This window comes from Cavia porcellus, unplaced genomic scaffold (genome assembly GCF_034190915.1).
Source record: "Cavia porcellus strain 051 isolate PalLab524CR breed Dunkin Hartley unplaced genomic scaffold, mCavPor4.1 scaffold_4, whole genome shotgun sequence".
NCBI classification, from domain to species: Eukaryota; Metazoa; Chordata; class Mammalia; order Rodentia; family Caviidae; genus Cavia; species Cavia porcellus.
In genome coordinates this window covers 101,395,225-101,419,088 of record NW_026947487.1, presented here as the reverse complement: position 1 = coordinate 101,419,088, position 23,864 = coordinate 101,395,225, and the positions used below count along the sequence as shown (strand labels likewise).

The window sequence follows — 23,864 nt, the reverse complement described above, 5'->3', positions numbered from 1 at the left end:
CCTATAAAAAATTTGCTTATATTATTGCATAAATTAAAATATAATAAGATACAACATGTTAGAACTAATGGAAACAGATGAACAACAACTTGATGGGGCTTCAAAACAGGATGATATTAAATCAGCACTAGCTATTACACTGTCTTATTTTCTTCAAAATAGCTATTCGTAGTATCGCAGACAATAATATAAAACAACCCAGATTAAAACCATTCCAATTAATGAGTGAAAACATTATATGGCTTCAAACCAGTGTGACTGGGGACCCTGATTACCATGTACTTTTATGTATTCTTATCATTACTTATACTAGGGAAACAATTCGGTATTTATACATGTGAGTTTGATTTATTTCACTTACGAGTATGGTCTCAAGGTGCGTCCATTTATTTATAAATGTCTCAATGTGATCATTCTTTATAGCTGAGTAGTACTCCATTGTATAAAAATACCACAACTTTTTTATCCATTCCTCAGTTGATGGACACTTAGGTTGTTTCCAAGATCTGGCTATTACAAATTGTGCTGCTATAAACATGGGTGCACATATATTACTGTGGTATGATGCTTTCAGCTCTTCTGGGAATATGCCTAGAAGTGGAATAGCTGGGTCAAATGGGGCTTCCAGTCCCAGCTTTCTGAGAAATCTCCAGACTGACCTCCACAATGATTGTACTAGTGTACACTCCCACCAACAGTGCAGGAGAGTTCCTTTTTTCCCCACAGCCTCTCCAGCATTTGTTGTTGGTGGTTTTCTTGATCTTGGCCATTCTTTCAGGAGTGAGAAGAAAACTCAGTGTGGTTTTAATTTGCATTTTTCTAATAACTAATGATGATAAACATTTTTTCATATATTTATTTGCTGTTTGTATTTCTTCATTGAAAATTGTTTATTCATCTCAGATGCCCATTTTTGGATGGGGTCTTTGAATTTTGGGGGTCTGATTTTTTTTAATTCTTTATATGTTTTAAACAGAAGTCCTTTGTCTGAGGGGCAGTTCACTAAGATTTTTTTTCCCAGTTTGTGGGTTTTCTTTTCACTATGTTAGAGATTTCTTTTGATGTGCAGAAACTTTTTAATAAGATGTGATCCCAGTTATTGACTCTAGGAAGTATTTCCCGTGCGGTTTGAGTCTTGTTCATGAATTCTCTACCTACCCCTATGTCTTCAAGGTTTTTACCCAATTTGTCTTCCAATAGATTTAGTGTTTCTCTTTTAATATTTAGATCTTTGACCCATTTAGATTTTATTTTAGTAGATGGTGATAGGCATGGGTCTAGTTTTAGTTTTTGGCATATGGAGAGCCACTTTTTCCAACACCATTTATTAAAGAGACTGCCATTCTTCCAGTGAACATGTTTGGCCTCTTTATCAAAGATAAGATGGTTGAGTGTGTTTGTAGTTGTGGTTGTTTCTTCTAATCTATTCCACTGATCTTCGGCTCTATTTTGATTCCAGTACCATGTTGATTTAACTACAGATGCTTTGTAGTATAACTTCAAGTCAGGGATTGTGATGCCTCCTGCCTTGCCTTTGCTGCTTAGAACTGTCTTTGCTATTCTAGGTCTCTTCTTACTACAGATGAATTTTAGGAATGATTTCTCGAGATCTATGAGGTATGTTGATGGTATTTTTATCGGAATTGCATTGAATCTGTATAACAGTTTTTGGAGGATGGCCATTTTCACAATATTTATTCTTCCTATCCATGAGCAAGGATGTCTTTCCATTTTCTGAGATCTTCAATTTAATTTTTCAGTGTATAATAATTTTCCCTGTATAGGTAAAAGCCGAATTCTTAAGAAATGCTTAATATTAACAATATTGACTCTGTATACACTAAAGTTTTGCCCAGGAGCAGAAGCTGATACAGAATGCTGTCCTAGTCAACAGGCTGTAGCTTCATGCTCCTAGGAACGGGAAACATTCTTTGATTTCACTCTGGAAGGCCTCTCTTATCCACTTTTTCAAGGGTTCTAGAGGAATATATATTATCTGGGCTTCAGTCATTTTTATATAAATACATTCTTTACATAAATACATTTTTTATATAAATACATTCTTCTGATTGCTTACCACACAGTCCTCTAGCTGCTCAAAAGATCAGTGTCCATGGAAGTCATTCTGGGAAGGACATGTTGACACATTTACTGTGTCCGTAACAAGAAACACACTGAATGTCAAAATAACTATCAGGAAAAGAACAACCAATAAAAGAAAAGTTTTCATTTGGTCCGTCCGCTTAAAGCCTACCATCTGTGCCATGTCAAACACTGTGTGTCATATCCTGGTTCCTAGTCAGGTTAGACAGGCATAGGTGAAAATGGGAGACAGATATTAAATCTTTTTTTTTTTGGTATTGAGAATCAAACTCAGGACCTTGCACTTGCTGGGCAGGCGCTTATGCTGCTGAGCTACATCCCCAGCTGACACTAAATTTTCTGAACGGACCATGAGCACCTTCTGCAATTACAAAGCAGCACATCACTGCTTGCTTTCTCTCTTTCCTTCTTTTTTCTTTTTCTCTCTTGCTCCTTCCTTCCTTTCTTCTCTTTTCAAAGCCAAGGTCTGATTTTTGTGTCTTACAGAAATGGAGCTATTAGGATGTTTAAGAGTGAGTCGATGGGAAATGTCTGGGGTAAGGGACAGTTTATAAACTTATGATATATTTTTAACTCCTTCTATGCTCCTGCTTCTCACTACACTGAACAATGTAACAAAGGCTGTTTTGGTGGGGGCTACGGAGAATCAAATCCATGGCCTTGCACATGCTAGGCAAGTGCTCTATCGCTTAACTACATCCGCAGACTGAAAGGGTACATTTTTACTAGATGCCTGGTCTTACTAATGTCAACCCTATAAACACCCACACTCTCCAACACTGGCAATACGACTGAACCATCAGTCATAATGTAACAAGAAAGAGGCTCTGCCATCAGAGTCTAATACTGGTCTCAACAGAAAGAATTTAAAGATTTAGAAAATCCATCTAGGATTGTGGCTGGGTTTGGCTCCGAACCTGACCCAGACATTAGTGAATAATTAATTCCAAACTCTTCCCCTTGAAGATGCTACCAGGTTTTATTTTGAAGAAATGAGCCTAATGTTACGATTTTAAAATTAATTTTGATGGAATTAATTGTGAAATCTATACTGGTTTCCTACTAAGACTTTGGAATAAATTCCTCCTCTTCTACCATCTGCCTTCCCCCTCTCCCTTCTCTCTCATTTTTTTTTTTTTTTTTTTTTTTTTTTTGGTACTGGGGATCAACTCACCACCTCGACTTGCCAGGCAGGTGCTTATGCCGCTGAGCTAAATCCCCAGCACCAATATTATGGTCTTTATGAGCATTCATTTACCTACGAGTGCCTCAAGTTAATCTTCCTTTATAGCAGAATAGTATTCCACTGTGTATAAATATTGCATTTTTTAATCCATTCACCTGCTGATGGGCATATAGGATGTTTCCAAGATTTAGCTATATAAATTGTGCTGCTATATATAAATATGGGTATGCATATATCAGTGTAATATGGTGCCTTTAACACTTTGGGAAAGATACCTGGAAGGGGAATAGCTGGGTCTATCTTTAGTTTTTTGAAGAATTTCCATACTGATTTCCATAGTGGTTATTACTAGTTCCTTTTTCCCTGAAGCCTTAATAGTATTTATTGTTGTTTGATTTCTTAATGATAGCCATTCCTTCTGGAGTAAGATGGTATCTCAGTGTTGTTTTTTAATTTGCATTTTTTAAATGGCCAAGGATGCTGAACATTTTTTCATGTTGGCATTAGCTCTTTGGACTTCTTCTGAGACATGTCTATTCATTTTGGTTTTCCACTGTTGACCAGATCTTTCATTTTTGGGGAGATCTTAATTTTTGAGTTCTTTTATATATTCTAGATGTTAGCCCTCTCTCAGAGGAATAACTGGCACATTTTTTCCCTTCTTCTGTAAGTCGTTTCCTCACTTTGTTGGTTGTTTTCTTGCTGTGCAGAAGCTTTTAAATTTAATGTGATAATTTAATTTGATTCCTGGTGTTATCTCTTTTGTATCTAGGCTTCTGTCTATACCTATTTCTTCAAGAGTCTTACATATTTTATATTCCAGGAGGTTAAGTGTTTCCATTTTAACAGATATTTGGTCCATTTTGATCTTAGTGTTTCTGTCTTCAAATTCTTTTTTTTCTTGGTTGTCTCCTTTCTGCTTTTATCTCATTTTTTAAAATTCAGAAATCATCTTTTTTAGTTCTACAACTCTTACTGAGCTCTTCATTATTTTTATCATTTCTTTTTAGATTTTCTTTTTGCTAACTGCAGGAATATTATTCCTTTACTCTACTGATAATTATAATATCTGCTTTTAAATCTTCAATAATTCCAATGTCAGTATTATCTTGGGGCTGGTCTCAGTTGATTTTCTCTTGAGAATATATCCCGTTTTCCTGGTTTTTCGTATGTTACGTAATTTTGTGTTATATCCTAAATATTATATATATTAAGTTATGGAAATTGTGGATTCTGTTCTCCAATAAGTATTTTCTTCTTTTCTCTGTTTGTGTGTCTGTCTCTCTTGTAATACTAGAGACTGAACCCAGGGCCTTTTTTTTTTTTTAATTTTATTTTCAAAGTGGTAAGATACAACAGAACAAGAAAGAATAAAGCCAACTAAGATTGTACAGTGAAATTGGTACAGAACTTCACAACAGGTTACCAGGATAATAGTAATAGGTATCACAGTATATTTTGTTATCCTTATAATAGTTGTTCTTTCAATCACGTACATCAAAATGAGATGAAATACAGAACATTATAGAACTTATCCAAATAGAATACTGAATAGAGCAGTACCATTAATCAGAATAGAGCAAAACAGTAATAAAAATATTTGCCTTCAAAGAGATGGTAGAAGGAAGTCCCCCTTATTTGCTATGGTCAACCTCCCAGGAGACGCTCAGATTTCTGGTTCCCATTTGCTAACGGGGGGGGTGGGAGTGGGGGTGGGGGGTGGGTTGGGGGACAGGAGAAGGAGGGTAGGGGAAGTGGAAACTTGACTCTAGGCCGTGCATCAGTAGGTTCACTATTGCTTAGCAGGGAGGCAGGCTGGTTGTTTGGTTTCACAGCATCCTAAGTTCCAACATGGCGCGGATCTCAGGAGCTGCTGCTGGTTTCCCCCTGGAAAGGCTGTAGTCTGCCACACCACCACCGCTTACCAGGGGGGAGAGGTGCTTGCTTGGTTCCCAGTGTCCTAAGTTCCAACATGGAGCAGATCTCAGGAGCTGCTGCTAAACCCAAGGCCTTTTGCACGCTAGACAAGTGCTTTGCCAGTGAGTCATATCTCCTTGTCCCCATTTCTGTTTTTTGATTTTTTGAAGACAGATTCTTGCTCTGTAGTTCAGGCTGGCCTTGATCTTGTAGTGATCCTTCTGCTTTGGCCTCCTGAGTGCGGTGATTACAAGTCATCACCATGTCAGGCTTGGTTTTATTTTTTTAAGCAAGCAGTTATCTTGCTTGATACACACAGATGTAGGATGCATTTGTGAATCCTCTTTCAGTGTCTTTCTCTTCTAGCACTGCTCCTTTTTCTCCTGTGGTTTCCTCCGATTCTATCTTCTTGTTCCCCAGGTCAGAGAGACTGATTTCTCCATTAGGGCTCCTACTATGTTGCATTCATAGTAAGCTTAAGCTTAAGCTTAAGCTTGCCCCTAGGTTAAAATCCAAGAAAATGGGAGCTCACTGTGCATATCACTTCTCTAAACACAGCCTCCCCTTCAGAATCTGCCTGCTTCTAATTCCTTTCCAGTGACTGCAGGTAGCCTCTCATTATATTCCATCCAAGCTTGACAGATAGTACCTGGAAGGCCAGTCTGATAGCTAGTGTTCAACTATTAGTGTCCGATTATTGTTTTTGGAAAAATTTATGAATAAATGTTCCAAACATTTATAATAAATATAATGTTATATCACAAAGATCAAACTTGTGAAGAGCAAAGGGTTAAGCACCATTTCTTTATTCTATTGCTTAGCTCATTTTTTTGGTGGTGAGAAGGGCCCATCCTTAACTCTGAGGCTGACACAAAGTGCAGGTCTGGACATGCTTCTTCTTCTGGGTGTTCCTAGTAAATTTATTTTTCAGCAAGGATAAGGCAGATTGGGCTTAAAGAAAGTTCCTTCTGCTTTTAAACTAAATTTTAGGCTAATAACAATCAGGCTAAATAAGGCTAAGCAGAGGAAACAGGTTTTTTCAGTAAGAAGTGTTTACAGGATTTTTCTTCATTGTGGGTACTGTGCTGATTACATAGAAATCTGGTTATTTTCAAGTGGGAAAGAGTTAAAAACTACCTTATGAGTTGGGGCTGGTGATGTCTTCCCCTTCATTTCAACCTATCTCTTCTACTTCCCTTACAGTTACCATAACTATAGAGGTCCTTGGCCAGCACATCCGTAAGCAACAGAGAATTCACTGAAATCCAGTATTAGCATTTGGCACTCTGTAGCTTTAGAAATGATGATTAAAAGGAAAGCACACGTACACACGCATGCGCGCGCGCATGTACACACACACACACACACACACACACACACACACACACACACACCAAACTTCATCAACAAAGCAGCATTTCCATTTCAGCTGTTCCTAGGGGCAAAACAGAACTATAAAGAGAAATCCAGGATTCAAAGCTTTGTAGCTATCTCCGTTTCTCATTAAAGCACCCCTGATTATAATCATGCCTACGATTACAAGATTTAACACACCTGGTCTCAAGGATGCGCTAGGAAGAGAATCATACATTCAACTCATCCCATTTCCTTTTCTTTATTCACTGAATAAGAACAATTTATCAGCTTCAGTGAGCACAGGCCAGAGGTGGTTTGGAGAACAGGAAGAACGTTTTTCATTCACAAACTTTTTGAAAGTGACAAAAATCTTTCAGAGTCCCCAATTATTTTAGAAATTGTGAGACAGTGTTGCTTTCACTGACAACATATAGATTTGAAAATCCAGATTCTTGGTATTTCTTTCTTCACTTGGCTAATCAAACATTTTTGCTGTACTTTATATGTGTAGGTATCCCCCGCGCCACATGATCTCATTGATTCAGTAAGGATGTGTGCACTTACAGTGGGTGTTTTTGGCGGTGAAGACTTGAACCCAGAGCCCTGTGCATACTAAGTGTGTGCTCTATCACTGAGCTATATGTCCCAACCCCAACATCTTATACACTGCTTGAGTAGTGCTGCAATTTATATTCCTTAATATATTTTAATTTTGAAATAATTTTAGACTTACAAAAAAGTTACAGATAGTACTTGTATTTTTTTTTTTTTTAAATCGGTACCAGTGATCAAACTTATGACCACCTGCTTGCAAGGCAGATGCTTATGCGCTGAGCTAAATCCCCAGCCCCGTCCCTTGTATTTTTCTCACCAAGTTTCCCTAGTTGTTAGTAACTTACAGAAAAATGATACAGTGATATATTTACCAAGAGTGGTGTAGATCTTAATGATGGATTGAAAACCCCTCCTCTATCTTGATTCCCTCTTACACAGATTTTCAACAACAATAGTGTGTGCCCTACAGTTCACCTAATTATATGATCAAGTTTTGATCGATATGACCCCTACTCCTAATTCCCATCAAAGTCCTAGATGACAATCTCGAACCTCCAATGCCTCCAGGTGAGAGCTCACAGTTACTACGAAATTCCACCTCTAGAGAAGTCCTCGAGTCATTCACATCATTCTTTCTCACTCCCTGTTTGTGTTCCTGTTAATCAGCTCCCCAATACCCATGTCCTGACCTCTTTCTTGCTAACTAAAATTCAATTTTGTAGAAAGAAAAAAATGAATAAAATTCAATTTTGTTCAGAACAGCAATGTACCAGCTAAATACACTATCAGGCTCCCTCACAGTGAGAACTAATTATGTGAGACAGATCTGGCCAATGAAGTATAAGTTAGCTAGGGGGTTCCTGTAAACTCTTCTAGTTTCTCAAAAAAAGGATATGAAAGTGTCTAGGGCCGTGTTTCTCCCAGCTTCTTTCTTACTCATTTAAGCTAGTTACAATGGCCACAGCTGCAGCAGCTGTCCTGTAGCCATGAGACAAAGGCCATGAGGATTACGGAAATATTGGTTCTGTTTATACTGAACCACTAACAAACAACACCTCCTTATGTGTTTCCTGTGATAGAAGAAAAAAAACAAATCCTTACTTGCTTAGGCCATAATAGTTCTCTGTAGCTGAACATGTTCATACCAGATAAACTCATTTAATCCAAATTTTAACCTACACAAGCAGATGAGAAGGGGGAAATGCTACTGAGGATAAAGAATAGGGAAGTGACCTTTGGGAGATTCAATGGCCTAGCTGCTGAGCTAAAACAATAGTGAGTGTACATTTATAGAGAAAGTGGGATAATGAACAGTCTATGCATGTATAAGCAGGTACCAGGAACTTGATTTGGTAAAATTCTACCACAAATAAAGCCCTTCTGAGTGTCAACACAATCACTCTTACGTGCCTTCCCCAACTCCTGGTTAAACACCGATGTGTGAGCCATAGATGAACACTGTGGATGCCAGGAACTGAATTATTAATGCAAACTCTCCATTGAAAGTCAACTGGGAATGAATTTCCATTAAAATTAGGAAGAAAATTCATTTTGAGGTCTCCCTCATTCTTAGCACATATATGAATATATAAATTTTCTTCCTATGTTGGCCATATAGGCAGGAGAAATCCAGCTAACTCCACTTTAGGAAGGAAAAACACTTAATTTATGCAGCAATGAAAATCTCATGGATTGAATTTAGAACTAGGGAGGAAACATCTTCAATGAACCCTTTCAGTAAATCAGCATGAACAACGGTGTGAGCCAGGAGGTCAGGCACTAGAGTTCAGGCAGCACAGGCGGGTTAATGCATTCCAGCTAGCTCACCTGGGAACCTGCCCCTGTTTGGAGAATGCCACGATTCAGAGCCTCAATTTGTAAAGACGTGCTCTGGGTTTTCTGTGGCAGTTACTGGTAGTTACCTAATACGTTAGAGAGGAAATAGAGACTTTTACTGAAGGTGTAAACGGTACCATTTTCCTGCTGCAAAATCCCTGTTGACTGATTCATGTGCATGAGACCATAGAGGGAAAAGGTTTGAGCCTGCCCTGGTAAAAGGAAGACTGAAGACAGACAAAGAGGTAGGGTACTGACTTACCTCAGTAGCTTTCTGGCTGAGACCCCGAAGCAGCAGCACAATCACGTGGATGGCAGCTCTGCGAACTTGAACTTCACTGTCTGTTTTAGCCACAGCAATCAGGCAAGCTGTCACCTAGAAGGGTGAGGGAAAAAGTCAATAAAAATCAGGACTGCATAATTACCCATAGCCTTTCAACTTGGCTGCACTTACTACACATTCATCAAGAGCAATTTGGGTTAGAGAGAAGTGGAATAGTTTCCTCATCTTTAATAAACAGGGTGAGATGGATACAGTCTGGATTTTCTGGAAAAGGAAAAAATCTGGGACTCAAAAGGAAGGTCAGAGTAAGAAGGAATATATGCATATAACATTCATCCCAAGCAAGATAAGCTCAAAGGTTATTTCCTGAGAAGTGGGAAAAACTGTTGTGTGCCACTTTGATGACATCAAATCAATGGAAGAAAAGATGGTCCAAAACAGCTGCTTCTAGGGACTAAGGACCATGGAAATCTAGCTATGGAGAATCAGAATTCAGGGCATGAATACAAATGCACCCTGATAAAAGTTTCAGCCCAGAGATACAGCAGTACAAAAACAATCAAACTGATCTCCTTTCTCACATCCAGATATCCCGATCTTAAAATTTATCATCCACCCCAATAAGTCAGCAGGAGCCAGTTTCAGGAACTCCCTTCCTGAGAATCTTTATCTGTGGAATGGGTCTTTTGTGCTCAGTTACTTTCAAAGATGGTTACAACAAAAAAGAAGGACTAGAAATTCTTTGCAAAATATATGCCAGATAGATAGCTAAAAATTACATGTTATAAAATATGTATTTCAATACCCTATGCTGTCACTACCCAGCTCTTTCCAGGCACAAATATATTTTAAAATAACAATAAAGAGATACCAATAATAATAACAACAAAATTTCTAAGCCACTTATGCAAGATTTAAAAAGAAAAACACTTAACTTTTTTTTTGAGACAGGGTCTTGCTTTGTAGTTTAGGCTAGCCTCAAACTCCCAGCAATCTTTCTGCCTCAGCCTCCTGAGTGTTAGGATTACAGGTATACATCACCATACTCAGCTAGAAAAACTTTTACAAGTGTGACTGATGGCAGCAATAATGTAAAGGTACATCTGAACTATTCAACTGGTGTCTGATACTTTGCTATTGGATTTTCTGTGTGCATGTATTTTTTGGCCAGCAGTAGAGGGATTTCTAACTATGGTAAGAAAATAACCAGATTGTGTATTTGGAAACATGTATAAATACATATTATGTTCAAAGAATGATGAATACAGTCACAAATGAGGAAATAAGCTTGTACAGAAATTTTAACTATGCAGGCTGTATTTTTCACAGCTTTCAAACAGTTGGGCATAGTTCAAAGTATCTAATTAATCAGTGATGGCAGAGAGATTAGAAGAAAGAGCTTGTTTTTAAATATAATTGCATCTGTGATGCACTGGCATTTAATCAAGTTGTCCATGTATTAGACAAACTTGCAGCTTGCAAAGGAAGAGAAATCCCAGAAAAGTTTAACTCATTGGGGGCTGTTTTTCCAGAAGATCATGTAAATTGCTTCTGCTGTTGACTTGAGACCCTGACTCTGAGGCCACCATTGGCTTCCATGCCTCTGGCATTAACAGTAAAAGCAATTCAGTCCTAAGAGGAATTCCTTGGGTCATCTCCAAACAGGCAACAATATAATAGCTACCTCGACTTTCAGGCTTAGTATTTACAAGGTAAGAACTAAAGTCAGAGAAACAAGTTAGAGCTAGGTTAGAGTCTTTCTTGACATAAGAAAGTTTAGCTCATTCAGTCTGATAACTAATGCCTGAAGCCAGCACAGGGCCATGTCATGCGCAGAGATGCCCAAGCTTTTATCTGTTCCCTTGAGTTTAGCTTGGCACTCATGCTTCTACTTTGGCAGAATAAGACTTCCTGCTCTAGCACCCTACTGGCATGTGCTTTCACCTTTTCTGTTTAGCCTCACTATGCTAAGAAAGACACTTTCCCTCAGCTCTCAGTGGAAGGAAGGCTAACTCTGACTATTAGATATATTAGTATCACCAGGATACCCATCCAGACAGAAGCATCCTGAGTAGAAAATGGTTTTCCCTTCAAGGCCTATTCTTGAATCCCTGTGCCATTTTGTAGGTACAGCTAAGAGGAGCTGGTTGTTAACCAGCCTTGCCACTGGAATGATCTTCTGCTTGACATAGACTGTTAGTGATGCATGCTACATTATATCAAGTCCAGTTTCAATGAGCCAGCCAAGATAATCAGAAAGAGAACTGAGAACAGAAGAGGTTCACAAACCTTTGTTAAACCCTGTGCTACCAGGACAGGACCAAATCCTAATAAATACAGAATGGTTATGCAAAATGTTTTTAGGGCATCAGGATTTTCATAGAGTTCTATAGATACCACGCAAGGTCAAAAGAACCTCTTTGCTCAGATCAAGCACCTATGTCCTTCTCTCCCACAGGCCAGTGAGTCAGACCGTTATTCTAGACACAGAAAGGATGCAAGGCCACTTTCTTCCATCTTCCCAGTCAGAACAAGTCAGTCCCTAGCTAGTCTCTCACCATCAACCCCAAGGACATACTCAATACTGTCTTCCATCCCTAAAAGCCTTGGTGAATGATAGGTAGATGATGTAAGCTTGTTACTAATTTATGAATTGGTGTAATGTTTCCTTCTTTTTTTGGTGTAATATTTCTGTTCTCTGTTTGTAAGTCCCCCTAGAGGGCAGAAACCTATTCTGTGTGATCTTTATGTCACCTCCCCTGAGCTTCACTGTACCTATTCTCAGAAATGACAGTATGGAAGATTTTCTCTTTGCGGGCTCAATCATGTAACTCATATCTGTTTCTGAAAGCTATATCAAAGAAAGATGATGGCTGCTTTAGAAACACTAGAGTTTAGGAATTTAACACTTTGTAGAAACCAATGGAAATAAGGAAAAAAACATTCCCTAAAGAGCTGGCACACATACAGCATAATCAGAATGATGAAAATGAAGATAGCATAAGTGATAAAATTTCCCAAAATGACACTGGAAAATTCTAGGAAAGAAAGTACCAGAGTTGAGTTATGTACCAAAGAAGCATGGCTTCGATTTTCCAACTGTATCTTTATCCCTCTTCCTACAGCTTCCTTTGTTAAAATTTGATCTGTCTGCTAATTTGTCTGAAACTAGACCATTTGTGAACTAAGAAACCTTAATAGCGAAAGCAGTGTAACCAATAATTATTATGAGCTCAGCTCACTCAAACTGCCAGGAAAGAAACCACAGCAGCTTCTTGAGCTTCCTCAAGATTTCCCAGAACATCCGCCAAGTCTTCATCTCAAGTGTCTACATACCCTTATCCTGCATGAGCTCTGACACTTAGGAACCTATACGGATGGTGGCGAATCTGGTAACAAATTCAGATCATGCAGTGGAATCAGAGGTGATAGCTTTGTAACAAGCCTGAAAGCTCAGGTGTGTAGAATGTTGGGCACTGAATAAAAGTAAACCACTCCACAGACTTGTCACCTGGGGCACATTTTATTCATTGGATTGAGGACAAGCCTCTCACTGTGGTTCACGTCAATTATATTTACTTCTCACACAGAGTGATAAAGATGAAAGAGCCTATCAACATTTGGTTTTAAGAATACAGATCTTGACAAGAACAAGGAGAAACTGGGAAAGAATAATAATATTCTCTAAACAGGTTAAGTCTTGACATCGGGTAGAGAAAGAAAGTTTGAATTTCTAGGGTGAAGACGGTGGAACTGTTTGAGCCTGCACTTTCTGTTCCCTCTCTACCAGCCAGCATCACAGAAGCACAGACAGTGCCCGGGTCTGGACCTCCCAGCCTTAGGACAGCTTTCTCAGATGCTCATGTGCTGCAGCTATAGGTGGGGCTCAGGCTCCTCTCATGTGAGAGAAGACTACGGCAGCTAGTTCGTTCAACTTTGCATCAAAACAGACTACTCTTTTCTTCTTCCTCTGTCTGACTAGCATTTGTGATCAAGGCTTAGCTGATGCTAAACCTTCCTATGTCTTAGAACACATGGTCCCAGCCCCACATTCCCTTAGCCCTCGAGCTTGCTCCACTGCATCATGCTGGTCCTAATTCACACTGTATGGAAATTTCCATAGGAGATAAGTCCTTTATCCGTGTCCTCTAGCATTCCTGGCACATGACTAATGCCCATGGAGAATTTGTTCATGTTGCAAAGACAAGTTTCCTCAATGTTAAAGTTACTTTTTTTTTTTTCTTTTTACCAGTGTACCCTGGAGGTGAATATTTCTAAGACTACAAGGCTTAAAAAGCTTTCATGACATACCAAAAGAGCTGCCACAGAAGAGGTCTCCAAAGTGAGCCTCTAAAATAAGGTAGGTCATTTCCTTCCTCTGTTCTGTTTCTTGTCTCACTCACAAGAAAAGCCAGAGTCCATTCAAGCTCTCTTTGGACTGGCTACCACTTTTCCATTGCTGATTCCCATGATACTTTCTCTCGCCCTCTTCTCTCAAGTCACACTGGCTTTGGGGTTTCCTGCACATCACACCTGTCTGTACTTCTGGGCCTCTATGCTTGCATCTCCCTCCACCTGGACTGTTCCCTTTGCAGGTATCTGGATCAGCCCCTTGCTTCTTTGGTCTTTGCTCAAATGTCACTCATCAGTGAAGGCTTTCTTGTCCATCTGAGTCAAGCAGAGTAACAAGCTCCCTTTGTGCCCTTCACCTTACTAGATGTATCTCCTCAGCATTTACCACCTCAACACAACATAGATTTACTTATTTGTTTACAGCCTATCTCTCCTCTCTAGAACGCCAGGTTCATGATGATAGGCCTTTACTGTGTTCACAGCTGGGTCCCCAACACCTACCATATGCTTGGTGGGAGGCCAACTGGCACAGAGCACAGACTCAATAAATATTTGTTGAATGAATAAATGTATGAAGAACTACTAAAAAGCCATGCCAAAGAGCCTACTCTCTCCATGTGAATGACTTGCGTTGTCAGACTACAGGAGGACTCAGTGGCTGAAACACTAAAACTGGCAGGTCCCCAAGCATGTTCAAACTTGTAGTCTACCAAGGTAGCTGGTTTGGCACTGATGAGAAGGCAAGCGTGGGATAAGAAAGAACATCTAAAAAGAAGAGACAGAAATTATATGGGATAGAAACACCTGGTTTTCCAAATCAGAGGGAATACCTTCTGAAGTTTCATTGCCAAAAACCAGCTCTATTAAGGCAGAGCTACATGATCCTTCCTGTCTGTGACTTTTCTCATGGTGATGCTCTGCAGTTTTAAGGCAAAAAGGCAATTTTAAAAATGAACCAAAATACTGAGAGACAAAATAGAGAAGTGATTGACAGCATGAATTCTGGAGCTGTCTAAATTCTGGGAGCCTGCCTATATTTAAGACCTTAGCCACTTATTTAGTTTCTCTGTGCCTCAGTTTCCTTGGTGAGGACTGGATCATTTGACATATGGAAGGATCTCAGAAGAATACTGAGAATTATGACTATTTTTAAAACATGTAACAACCAGTCTTCCCAACCTGTCTTACCTCTTCTCCTTTTGATATTAATCAGCGGGCACTTAGCACCCACTCACTATATGTCAAGCACCATGATAGGTAAGAGCAGGTATGAAAAGATGAATAAAATCTGGTTCTTCCCTTGCTGTGCTCAGTTGACTAGTGATTCTAAGTATACTGGGAACTGATGCAGCAGAAATAGGGCAGGGTCACTCACTCTGTTAGTTACCTTAGAAGCTTTATAAATAAGTTATCTTTTACTGTTTAAGGTAGGTTAAGATGATTTCTTGTCACTTGGAATTGAGTCTTACTTCAGGTTGAGTATCTCTTACCTAAAATGCTTGGAACAAACTGTTTTGTATTTCAGACTTTTTGGATTTTAGAGTAAGTGTATATACACCATGAATTGTTTTGGGGATGGGGTCCAAGTCTAAATGCAAAACTCATCTATGTTTCACATAAACCTTTACAGACAGACTTCCAGGAGAACATGGCAGACAGATAGCAGCAGCTACGGAGGCTCTCTGAGAGACCCAGCTTAGAATCCAGGAATGGTGCAGAGTGAGGAATCCTAAGCAAGAGGAGATACACCCTGCTGACCCAAGAATGAACTGGGCTGAGAGAAACTAACTGGGAATGCAATCCTGGTGCTGTAACAGGAACAGATAAAGCCTCAGCGTGGAAGCTGGAGCCCGCAACACTGGAAGCCGTGATTTGGGTTTCCTGCCGCCGCCGCTGCGTCTGAATTGGCTCGGCAGGGAGAGAGACTCGAGAAAGCTCTGAGAACGAAATCGGTGAATGGAGTTGAGAGCGGAACGGGCCGGGAGCTGTGCATCGATCTGTGGTGAGTGAGGGAAACTGGGACTCTTCCACCGTCTAGGAGGCTCCAACAGAGGACATCCTGGGACCGGGCAGACTTGCCGGAACAGGGCGCTGTAGTGACTTCAGTCACATATCCCCCTCTCAAGCGGGATTGGTGAGCAGTGCCTAGCCTACGTGATGCTGCTGGTTGAGACCCAGTAGGCTAGTACAACCCAGGTCCCAGCACCTGGAGATGCACCCTAGCAGTGAAGCCTTCCATAGGTTGACCTGGAGGGGCAAGCCCCGCATAGGCTGCCAGGTCGGCCCTGGTGCGCTGCGGTGGGCGGGAACACCTAGCCAGCGCAATTCAAACAGACTGTGGCTGACAGGGAAGGAAGCTGGGCCTCCTAAATACGCTTGTATATAAGAAACAAAGAATATGGGAAGAGGGAGCAACAAGAAAGGCTCCTCGGCCCCCAATCCTGAGAAACAGGCAATAACAGACACGGCACCAACAGACATAAAGTGTTATCTCCAGAACCTCATAGATGAGTTCAGGAATGAAGTTATTAATGACCTGAAGCAAGACATAAACAGAATAGTTAGAGAAATGCTAAGCACCACCCAAGAAAAAACAGATGGTGGAATGGAAGAACAGAAAAAAAGGGGAGAATTGTTTGATGGAGAAAATAAAGAAAGCATAGAATACGTGAATCAGGTTCAAAGAGATTACCAAGAAACTAAAAACTCTATCGAAAACTGGCATAACAACTTGAAAGAAACTAAGGATAGATTATCTGAACTGGAGGGCAGATTTGTAATATGGGAGCATGAAATGAAAAACTTCTTAAAAATAACAAAGAAACAAACAGCAATAATACAAAGACTAGAAGATGATAAGAGGATCTATAACTTAAGAATTAAGAACATAAAAGAAGAGGTAGGGACACAAACAAATGAACTACAAAAGCTACTCGCAGAAATAATCCAGGAGAATTTTCCTAATTTAGCAAAAGGTAAAGATACTCAGATGTATGAGGCATACAGGACTCCAGCCACCTACAACCCAAACAGAGCTACACCCAGGTATATAATAATCAAAATTCCAGAAATCCAATATAAGAACAGAATACTAAAAGCCGTCAGAGACAAGAAACAGATCACTTACAAGGGAACATCCATCAGAATTACAGCAGACTTCTTGGCACAAACCATCAAATCACGAAGAGTGTGGGGGGAAATAATTCAAGCTTTGAAAGATAATAACCTCCAGCCAAGATTGATATATCCTGCACAACTGTCCCTAGAAATTGATGGAAAAACAAGGTGCTTCCAGGATAAAGAGGAACTAGAGGAATTTGCAACCACCAATTCAACTCTACAGAGAATACTGCAGGATATTCTAAAAAGAAAAATACAAAGAATCCAGAAATAGTGGCAGAGAGGCCCACAATGAATGGAGCAGAAAACAAAATCAAGAAGACAAACTGACAACTGATGACAGAAAAAGAGCTCAACAGAAATGAGGCAGAGAAGATTGGATGATAGGAACAGCTATTTTGGAGAAAACAACGTCATAATAGGTAATGCTGATTTAATATCATCTTGTTTTGAAGTCTCATCAAGCTTTTGTTCTTCTGTTTCCATAGGTCTAAACATTTGTATCTTACTGGATTTTATTATATGTGATAGTATAAACAAAAACTTTTATAGACAAGGAGATTATACAGCAACCACTGTTCATTTTCTGTTAGTTGATTCTAAATACCCTGTGATACTGTCGTTCTCTTGAATGGTTTTACATTGTTTTGATATATTTGATGCTACAGTATACGAAGTTATACTCAAAGATTTCAAGGAAAGAGACAATATGGTAACTACTTTTATGTTGGGATTATCTTGCGGTGAAACACTGTTTTGCTTAAGTGGTTATGTTTTGATCTGCGCTGTTTTGTTGTTATGCCCTCTTTTATCTCAATCTCCATTTTATTATTTACTTTTTTATCCTTTTAATTAAGGGAAAAATAAATAAAAAAATAGCAGGATATATTATAGTAACCCACTTTGATTTTCTATTAACTTGATTTGAAGCCCTGTATTGCTCTCACTATCTTGTTTTGAGTGATGTTCCTCTATTCTGTTTTGCTTGATAGTACCAGGTTCGAAAGTTTAGGCAACAGCTGTGAAGATAGTGGGATTCATTATAACGCCCATTCTGGTTGACTATTATCTACTTTTGAAGACCTGTAATGTCTCCAATGTTTTGGTTCTGCTGGTTTGATATTACTGAGTTTTGTTGGATCATTGAACAGAACTGTTTGCAGTCTCACTGTTTGAATGTCCACTTTGTATGCTTTAATTTTGTAACTTGAACAAATATTTCTAAGAGGACAATGTAATCCATTAACTAGTGATTTCCTACTGTTTATCTTTTTTTCTGAAATTCTGTATCACTTGTTACCCCTTTTCTGCTTTTTTTTCCTTTTTCTCCTTAAATGAAATAAAAAAAAAACCTTACAGATAATAGCCAGAAAATAAATTCTGCCCACCATTTTAAATAATTCTGTGCATGAAATGAAGTTTCATGGTATGAGAATTTTCCAATTAAGGCACAGTGTTATTGCTGAAAAAGCTGCAGATTTTCGAGTATCTTGGATTGTGGAGGTGCAACCTATAAAAAAATTTCAATTACACATACAAGAAAAATGAAACCTCAGGAAATTCCTTGCCTGTCTCCTGATTCTCAATGCCAAGCTATATTGTAGGTATAAGCAAGAAGCAGCATTAGACGAAGCAGTCATCATACAGCACCTCGTGAACCACAGGGCCCAGCAGGAAGTCCAGGCGCTGGCACAGCTCTCCCAGGTTGGCTAAGCTGCTGGCCCTATGGGCACCATCTGGATCTCTCACTCCCCTCAGGAAGGTGTGGATCAAAGGGTCTCGGTACCTGCAGACCATGTCCCCTACAGAGAAAGGAAGAAATTAAAACCTTTTACACAGAATTTCACCTTAAAGAAGGAGTGATATCACCGTGGTACATTGTATGTGCCTTATATTTTTTAAAGAACTGTATGACCCTTAAAAATCATACTGTGGAAGAATATTTCATGTCAAGGAAAATATTCATCATGTACGGTTTGTAAAAAAGCAAGTAGAGAAGCTGGAGATACAGCTCAGCGGCATAAGCGCCTGCCTGGCAAGCACTAGGTCATGAGTTCGATCTCTGGTACAAAAAAAAAAAAGCAAGTAGAATCTCAGACACATGGAGATAAAAGATTGAAGATCTTCCCCACAATATTAGTAGCGGTTTATACAGAACTTTAAAAAATTATACATAAAAATAGAGGCTGGGGATTTAGCTCAGTGGCATAAGCACCTGCCTTGCAAGTAAGTTCAATCCCCGGTACCGGTAAAGAAAAAAAAATTAAAAAACTATACATAAAAATAGAGGCTGGGGATTTAGCGTGAGTTCGATCCCTGGTATCGATAAAAAGAAAAAGACCAAAAAAAAAAAAAAAATATATATATATATATATATATATATAAAAATACATATGCACACACATAAATGAAAATGTATAAATCATAAATATATAATCTAATAAATGTTCAGAAACCTGACACAACTGTCATTAGCCCCTGGGCACATAAATAGCAAATATGGCCCTCAGGCTAGAGCCTAATGATAACTCAGTACTTTTCCTACATTATCACTGCTTAGCTAAACAAACTGAGTAAAAAACTGTCAAGGTAAGACTTCTAGGAAGATAGCAGAGTGGTAAATAGCAGCTAATCAGCTTCTCCAGATTTGGAATCCGAACAGTGGAGGGTTTTTTTTGTTTGTTTGTTGGATGATTTTTTTGTTATGAGACAGGGTCTCATTATGCAGTTCAGGCTGGTCTCCAATTTGCAACAATCCTCTAGCCTCAGCCTGCTGAGTGCTGGGATTACAAGAGTGTGCCACCACACCTGGCTCAGACACTGGAACGTAACAATGAGATTATCTCATATATATGGTCGATCATAGTAGAATAAAAATAGAAATCAATGGCAAAAGAAACTGCTAAAACTGCATTAATACATGGAAATTCAATAACACTCCTGAACAACCAATAGGTCACAGATGAAATTTAAAGAAGAAATTAGACAGTTTCTATAATTAAACATTAATGCCAATACAACATATTGGAACTTATGAGATGCAATGAAAGCAGTCCTATGAGGGAAATTTATAATTCCCATATCAGAAAAAGAGTGAACTAAAATAAATAACATAATATAGAACCTGAAACTTCTAGAAAAAGAAGAGCAAGTTCAACCCAAAGCATGTGTGAGGGAGGAAATTATGAAGATCAAAGCAAAAATTAATGTAACTGAGACTAAGAAAACAATACAAGGAATCAATGAACTGAAAAGTTGATCTTTAAGAGATTAAATAAAACTGACAAACGCTTATCAAAAAAAGGAAGGAGTCAGATGTGGTAGCATATGCCTACATTCCAGCACTTGGGAAAGTTCGACACCCATTCATGATGAAAACCCAAAAGAAAATGGAAAAAAAAAAATCTGACAGAAGCCATGTATGACAAATCAACAAATAAAAAGGTCTTTACCTCAATCTGATAGAAGCTTTCACTCTAAAATCAGGAACAAAACAAGGATGTCCACTATTACCACTCCTACTGGACATAATTCTAGAAACATTGGCCAGAATAATTAGACAAGAGAAAGAAATAAAAGGAATAAGGATAGGATAAGAAGAAGCTAAATTATTATTATTTGTGGGTGACATCATATTTTACATAGAAGATCCTAAAAATTCCAGTAAAAGACTTCTAAATTTAATAACCAAACTCAAGCTGGCCATGTGCTCACTTTGTAGCCCAGGCTGGTCTCGAATTTGCAACAATCCTCATTAGTGTAGCAGGATAAAAGCCAACACTCAAAAATCAATAGTATCGGGGCTGGGGATTTAGCTCAGCAGCATAAGCACCTGCCTTGCAGGCACTTGGTCGTGAGTTCGATCCCCGATACCGATAAAAAAAAAAAAAAAATCCATAGTATTCCTCTACACAAATAAAAAACTCACTGAGAAAGAAATTAGGGAAACAACACTTTTCATAATAGCATCAAGGAAAATGAAATATTTAGGAATAAATCTAATGAAATAAATAAAAGACTTTTACATTGAAAAGTACACTCTGAAAAAGGATTCGAGAAATGCAAATTAGAACAACATTGAGATTTCATCTCACTCCTGAAAAATGGTTATTATAAAAAAAACTTAACAGTAACAAAGGTTGGCAAGGCCTTGGGGAGAAAGGTACCCTTCTTCATTGTTGGTGGAAGTGTACATTGGTACAACTGCTCAAAAAACTCAAACTAGAAGTTCTATTTGACTGAGCTATTTCCCTTCTTGGTATCTTACTGAAAGAGTTAAAAAGCATCACCCTACAGTGATTCACAAACACCCATGTTTACAGCAGCACAGTGTGTAATAGCTAAATCTTGATAGCAGCTCAGATGCCCATCAACCAATGAATGGTAAGGAAGACGTCGTTTTTATATACAATGGAGTACTACTCTGCCCCAAAGAAGGATGATCTTTAGACATTTTTAGGCAAATGGGTGCACTTTGAGTCCATAATTGTAAGTGAAATTAATTAGACCACACATGTTTAAACATTCCATTGTTTCTCTTGTGTGAAAAACTGAAAGAGTAAATGAGAACCAAAATACATTGGAGGTACTGGGAAGTACGAAGCAAATGTTTAAATGGGAAGGGAAACAGAAGGGGGTGGGAAGAGAAAAGGGGAAAAGGAATAGAAGGAAAAAATGGAAACAAAAAAATAAGGAGGGGAAGAGGATTGAAGGAAGGGGGTGGGGAATGGGAAAAAAATAATCAAGTTATATTATGTATATCAGAAATGTACCAATAAAATTAATTTTTTAAGAGCAGACATATTTATTGAGAGAAAGAAAGCCTCTGTCTAAGAGAGAGACAGGAGGGGTCCTGAGTGGGGTGCCCAATAAAATTAATTTTTAAAAGATTCACGGTATTCTGTGTCCTTGTCAAAGAGATAAGTAACATTCATTCACTCATTTCAAATACTCACTGAGAGGGCTAGTTAGCACCAGGCACCATTCTAGGTAGGCGGCATAGGCCCATTAACATGAAACAATTCCTTCCTTTGTGGAGCTCACATTCTAGTGTAAATTACAACATACGTTAGAAGATCATGAAAGCTCTGGGGAGGGGGATATAAAGGAGGCAAGGGAAATACGGTGTAATGGAGATACTGACAGACTTCTTTTTCTCCTTCTTTTTTTGGGGGAACAGGGTAGTTCAGCTGGCCTTGAACTTACTCTGTAGCCCAGGCTGGCCTTGAACTTGTAGTGATCTTTTGCCTCAGTCTCTAGAGCGCAGAGATTACCATGCCTGGCCAAAAGCAGCACCACATACCTGGGTGGGCTTGAACCAACAAATTTTTGGTTAATAACTGGCAGATTTGAATTTTTAAAAAAGTAGCCAGGGAAGGCTTCATTGAGATGGTGACTCTGAAGCAGTTTTGACGGTGAGGGTGTCAGCCATGTGGCTATCTAGGGAAGGCAAATACACGAAGAGGGACCAGCCAGTGTAAAAGCCCTGTGCAGAAGCATGCCTAGCATATCTAGGACCAGTGAGGTAAGCGAGGTAATGCAGGAGCGAGGTGGGCCTTATAGGTTACTGTCAGGGTTTAAGACTTTATCTTCAAGTAAAATGAGAGGTCTCTGGAGGAGTTTGAACAGAGGAGTGCAGAGATCACTGGCTGCAGTGCTGAGAACACAGCAGCAGGACTTCTATGTGCCCTAGGAGCAAGGATATAACTTAGCAAGTAAGCTGCTGGAGAGGGTTGGTGACCAAGCCATGGAGGTAGTGAGAAAAGAGTGGCTGTATGCATTCTGAAGACATAGCCAGCTGACTTCCTGATAACTATAAGAATTTCTGTTTTTGTGACAGAGGATGGAATTATTATCAACTGAGATGGGAAAGTCTCTGAGTGAAGCAGGTTTTGGAAAGGAGGCAGAATCAAGGTTCAGTTGCAGATGTGTTGAGCAGGTAGATGAAGACACATGAGGATAAAGTTCAGAAAAGCCAGGCATGGTGGTGCATACCTGTAATTCTAGCACTCAGAAGGCGGAGGCAGGAAGATCGCTGCAAGTTCCAGGCCAGCCCGAACTACATAACAAGACCATTTCAAAGAAGAAAAAAAAAGTTCAGAGGAGAGAGAGTTGAAGATACTCATTTTGGAGTCAACGGAATATAGATGATATTTATTTTTATTATTATTTAAATTTTGAGTTAAGGTCTCCCTCAGTTGCTAAGTTGCCTAAACTGGGCTTGAAATTATCATCCTCCTGCCTCAGCCTCCCAGAGTGCTAGAATTATAGACATGCATCATCACACTTGGTTATATGTTTAAAACCTTAAGACTATGAGAGATGGGGCTGGGGATTTAGCTCAGCGGCATAAGCGCCTGCCTTGCGAGCAGGCAGTCGTGAGTTCGATCCCTGGTACCGATAAAAATGAAAAAGACAAAAAAAAAAAAAAAAAAAAAGACTATGAGAGATGATAATAAATGGAGTGAACATAAACACAGAAGAGAACCAAGGGCAGATCTGGACCCTTCAACATTTAGAGGTCTGGGAGGGGAGGAATCTGCAAAGGAGATTTCGAGGCATGATGAGTCAAGTAGGAAAAAAACCAGTGTGGTACCTAGAAATTAAAGGGGAAAGTATATTTAGAAGGTTACACTCTTCACAAAATACTGCTAATAGTTTAGGTAAGAAGTTTAAAAGTTAGGGGCTGGGAATTTAGCTCAGCAGCATAAGCGCCTGCCTTGCAAGCAGACAGTCGTGAGTTCGATCCCCGGTACCGATAAAAATGAAAAAGAAAAAAAAAAAAAAAGAAGTTAAAAGTTGACCATTTGAAGGAGCAATAATGAAGTCCCTGTTCACCTTGACAAGAATGGTTCTGATGAACTGGTAGGGGTTGAAAGCACAGGAGAAGGAGATTTACGACTGAATGGGAGAAGCAGGAAGATCACTGAGGAGTTCCTCTACAAAGCACACCACAGAAACTGGATGTGGCTTGTGGAGGAAGGAAGGGTCAAAAGAAGGGTTTGTTTTGTTTTTAAAGACAAGGGAAATAGCAGCACGTTAAGGCATTCAGAACTCAACGTCTCTTATATATGTATTTCTACATATGGAAGTAACTTCCTCCTTGATAAGCATACCGAGAACTGAAGCTGTTTTGGCTCTGAGGGCTCTAGTTTC

At 39.2% G+C, this 23,864-nt stretch overlaps 1 protein-coding gene across 1 annotated transcript in view; it reads right to left on the bottom strand.

Moving 5' to 3' along the window:
- The window catches only part of Tango6 (transport and golgi organization 6 homolog), a 210,287-nt gene that overhangs the window by 28,362 nt on the left and 158,061 nt on the right, over nucleotides 1-23,864 (bottom strand). The window contains exons 16-17 of the mRNA XM_063247563.1: nucleotides 18,360-18,511; nucleotides 9,216-9,329 (exon numbers count right to left, since the gene is read on the bottom strand). Coding sequence (XP_063103633.1) covers nucleotides 9,216-9,329; nucleotides 18,360-18,511 — 266 coding nt within the window. The remainder of the gene's footprint in view (nucleotides 1-9,215; nucleotides 9,330-18,359; nucleotides 18,512-23,864) is intronic.